Below are 3918 nucleotides of genomic sequence, written 5' to 3'. Positions count from 1 at the left end.
AATAACTTTATGATGCAGACACAAATCGACTAATGTTTCTATGAGGTTATGTTGATAGATGCCCAAGTTTATTGTATGACGTCTATGATCTATTTATTTCGACCACCACTTACCGCTAAAGCCATCTATAGGAAAACGGCGGAAGCAAAGTTGTACACCTAATAAAATTATAAAAAATTTTTCAACACAATTCGACACGTCTTCTCATTGAAGATCGAACACGTTCAAAGATTCCGGATTTATTCCGTATTTGTTGACAACAGTTTTCAATTCTCTGAGTTAATTCATCTATTGTATCAACTGATGTGGCATATATCATCCAAAGTTGAATACAACAATCCCTGCGTAATTAGATAATCACATACGTGAATGGGCGTCCGTGAATGAACTAATTAAGAGACTTGGAAACGGTTATCAACAAATAAACCTGGAATTTTTGATCTTCAATGACGAAACATGCCAAATTATGTATTGACATGAGTCGAAGGCACATTGAACATTTATTGTAGATTTAATTTATTTTCTATTTTTCACAGAAGAAAATGTTTCATAACTCAGAAATAAAAGATTTTCGGACTACTATTCATTAAGACTTTTTGATTTTACGCTTTAACGAGTATTACATACCCCTAAAATTTGATACCACCTTTTGGGAACACTCTGTATATATAATGACTTAAATAATATTCTTGAAGCTTCCACGGGTGCTTTCTATATAAAGATTATGCGTTTCGTGAGTTTTCTCCGTATCTCTGAGGAGTGCAGTATCAGGCTGCTCCTCACCCTGATGAAGTGGACTCCAAGGTTCACGAAACGTTGGCATTCTAAGAATATATCTGAACACCGAGAAAACTCGCGAAACGCATAATCTTCTTTATATGACTTAAATAAGTTTAAAATTTAATAAAATGTTTTTAATGACAGTTTTAGTTCTTTAATTGAATAATATATCCATTTTATTATAGTTTTGTATTTTTGTAAGATATTTTATGAACGAATTCAATAAACATGCAAATCATAATATCTCATAAATAATTATCAAAAAATGAATTTGTTATAAAATAAGCTGAAATCGTATGTTTGATTTCTTAAATGATAAGCATACATGTATGATGCATTCTAAAATACATTAATGCATTAAAATGCCGAAGACATAGAGCATGGACTGTGTGATCATTCATCGATGTGTAACATTTATCGATAAAAATGAGAGATAGGACGCAAAGTCTCTATCTGTTTCTATTCAGCCAATCACAATGTGTTAAAAAGAGAAAATGACGTCTTCATGCTCCCTCTCATTTTTGTTAACCACATTTGATATATTTAAATACGAATATTCATAGTTTGTTTTTATTATAAGATCGTCTTAAGTAATATTAAGATATTACAACCCTCTAATTTGCTTAAGAATGTACTTAAGACAATTTCAAATATAAGAATTAACTATGAATACTGCATGCTGATACGTATGATTTCTGTATTTATTATGCACTATTTCGTTATGCACTAGCTTGCTATACTACACTGAAAAAAATGTTTGTTTATATCAACAAGATGTATATGGTTAAATGCATTTCGATTAAACCAAGTAAAATTTCTGAAAATTATTATGGACAGGATACTTGAGATTTTACAAGAACGGTTGATAGATTATACTACAAAGATTTGTTTAATATTTTCTTCTCTCTATTGAATCTACAAAATTTCCAATTATATTCACTAGACATTACGAGACATTACCGAACATTATCAAAATCTGGAGACGATAGTGTCTCGGAATCTATGCATTAAGCATAGCCGTGCTCTTTTACGTTCTAGTTAACATTAATGTCAACGCACCCCAGCAGTTCTATTATTGACATTATTATTGTGCAAGTCGAACAAAGATGAAAATGAACACATATTTATTTAAATTGTTTTGTGTCATGCATGTAATATTATCCTGTAATGAAATGCAACAATTACTTATATAAGATTCTTGTTACTAAAGACATAAGATTTAAGTCATAAAACTGTCTTAAAATTATAAGTCAGCCTTTTTGCTAAGATCTTTGCTAAAAAAAGATATCGGAGTTCATCTCCAAAATCTTTTTTTAATTATTGACATTCCTAATATTTGTTTCGCAGAATGGTTTTGACGGTACCCGGTTCGATGGCATCTCGCAACCGGTGTTGCCACCACCGCCACCTGGAGTGGCCGCGAACGCTGCGCAGCTGGCCGCGATGGCCGGCCATAGTGTGGCTCTCTCGCAAAAGAAGGGCTCGTTCCTGGGAGGAGGAACGGAGGGCGGTTATACCTTTTGGTAAACCACCTAAAACCATCTTTCGTAATACACGTACACGCAGAAAACATACACTCATGTACACGCCACATTAATTGTCGGAAGCGCCGTATTGTTGAGACGACGAGATTATGTAGGTAAATTTCCGTTAGAGTTCTGCTTTTCTCATCTCTGGCAGTTCCATCGATATCTATTAGTATACGTGTGCGCGGACTGATCCCACACACACATACACACATAATACAAATACGTACATATACATACCGTATACACATATACAATAATATAAAATACACATTTTAACATGATACTGAAGGCAGCAACCGTGAGAGTTCCCACGCGATTCATATACGGCGATATTTGCGATCGATAGAAGCGATCCAATGATCTCAAGGACATCGCCGCCGTCTTGGTGATCGATCTGCGCCTCTCATGTACTATTGAACTGCAGAAAATCGTCCCGGTCGAGGAAGACTCGGACATAACGACGCTCGTCGAACATCCTCGAAAACTAATTCCTCGAAAGCTCATCATTCTGTAGAGAAGTCGGGAGACAGTGAGAGAGCATTGCGAGTTTGAAGGATTCATAAAGATCCGAAAATTTCGTGAAAGCCTGAGATCCGAGATACCAAGAATCCATGATTATCGATGACTTGAGGAAACGCCCGTTATATCATAGATCTGAAAATTTCAAATTCTTATGATCAAAATTTTCTAGAATTCGAAAGGCCTCAAAAAATCAGAATCAATCATCAGTTTGCTCTAATTATCGAACCGAAGAAAATATAAATTTCGAGTTTCATAAATCTGAGATTTAAAAATCAGAAAATTGAAATTTCAAAGAATGAAAAATTTCAAAATAATCTCAATTTTGGAGGATTAGAGCATTTCTGAGAATCCATAAATCTGCGAATTCAAAGACTCAAATTGCTATGATATAAGGCATTAGAACACGTAAAGATACAACTCTAGTTTGAAGGATACGAAGTAATGACTTATTTATGATCTCGACTTTCCCAGGATTCAAGGTATTCAGGATCTAACTTTAGTGGCTTCTATTAGTTAAGGTTACAGAGATTCGAGAATTTTAGTTAAATTTTCTTAAATTTAATTACACCGATTAAGCATTTCCGATAAGATAAAATATTAAGATCATACATATGTAAGTTTCCGAAGATCTGTGTCTTCGGTAACTCGAATTCGGGAGTTCTACAGTCGGAAGACCCGAAGGCTCGAAGCAGTCAATGTGCGTTTCCTACGATAATAGTTATTGTGAAAATGTTATTTTACAAAGGACAAACTTTAGTTAGACCAACGAAAGGCAGACTGAAAGGCCACTGACAAGAAACGACATTGTCGTTGCGCTCATCAAAACGGAAAGAAGAAAAGGATCAAGGATAGAGAGAGAAGCCCAATGTCGACAATTGTAGAAATTCACGAGACATATTGCGTTGATATTTATATTTAAATTATTGTTATTTAAACAATTTATTTGCAGATCCTCCTTAGAGACAGAATCATCGGTGCGATGCGTTTCAACAATTTATTTTATATCTCGAGAGAGTGAGAATAGAAAACAGAGGGAGTGAGAGAGAGAGAGAGAGAGAGAGAGAGAGAGAGAGAGAGAGAGAGAAGA

The 3918-nt window shown here is 34.6% G+C and overlaps 1 protein-coding gene across 1 annotated transcript in view; it reads left to right on the top strand.

The window, feature by feature from the left end:
• LOC105625660 (DAZ-associated protein 2-like) overlaps window positions 1–2307 on the top strand; it is a 37050-nt gene extending 34743 nt beyond the window's left edge. Inside the window, exon 4 of the mRNA XM_012206983.1 lies at window positions 2128–2307. Coding sequence (XP_012062373.1) covers window positions 2128–2307 — 180 coding nt within the window. The remainder of the gene's footprint in view (window positions 1–2127) is intronic.
• Window positions 2308–3918: the final 1611 nt, after the last annotated feature.

This window comes from Atta cephalotes (assembly GCF_000143395.1).
Source record: "Atta cephalotes unplaced genomic scaffold scaffold00003, whole genome shotgun sequence".
In the NCBI taxonomy this organism is placed as follows: Eukaryota; Metazoa; Arthropoda; class Insecta; order Hymenoptera; family Formicidae; genus Atta; species Atta cephalotes.
Note: the sequence above shows the minus strand (reverse complement) of the source record. Positions and strands in the feature narration are given on the sequence as shown.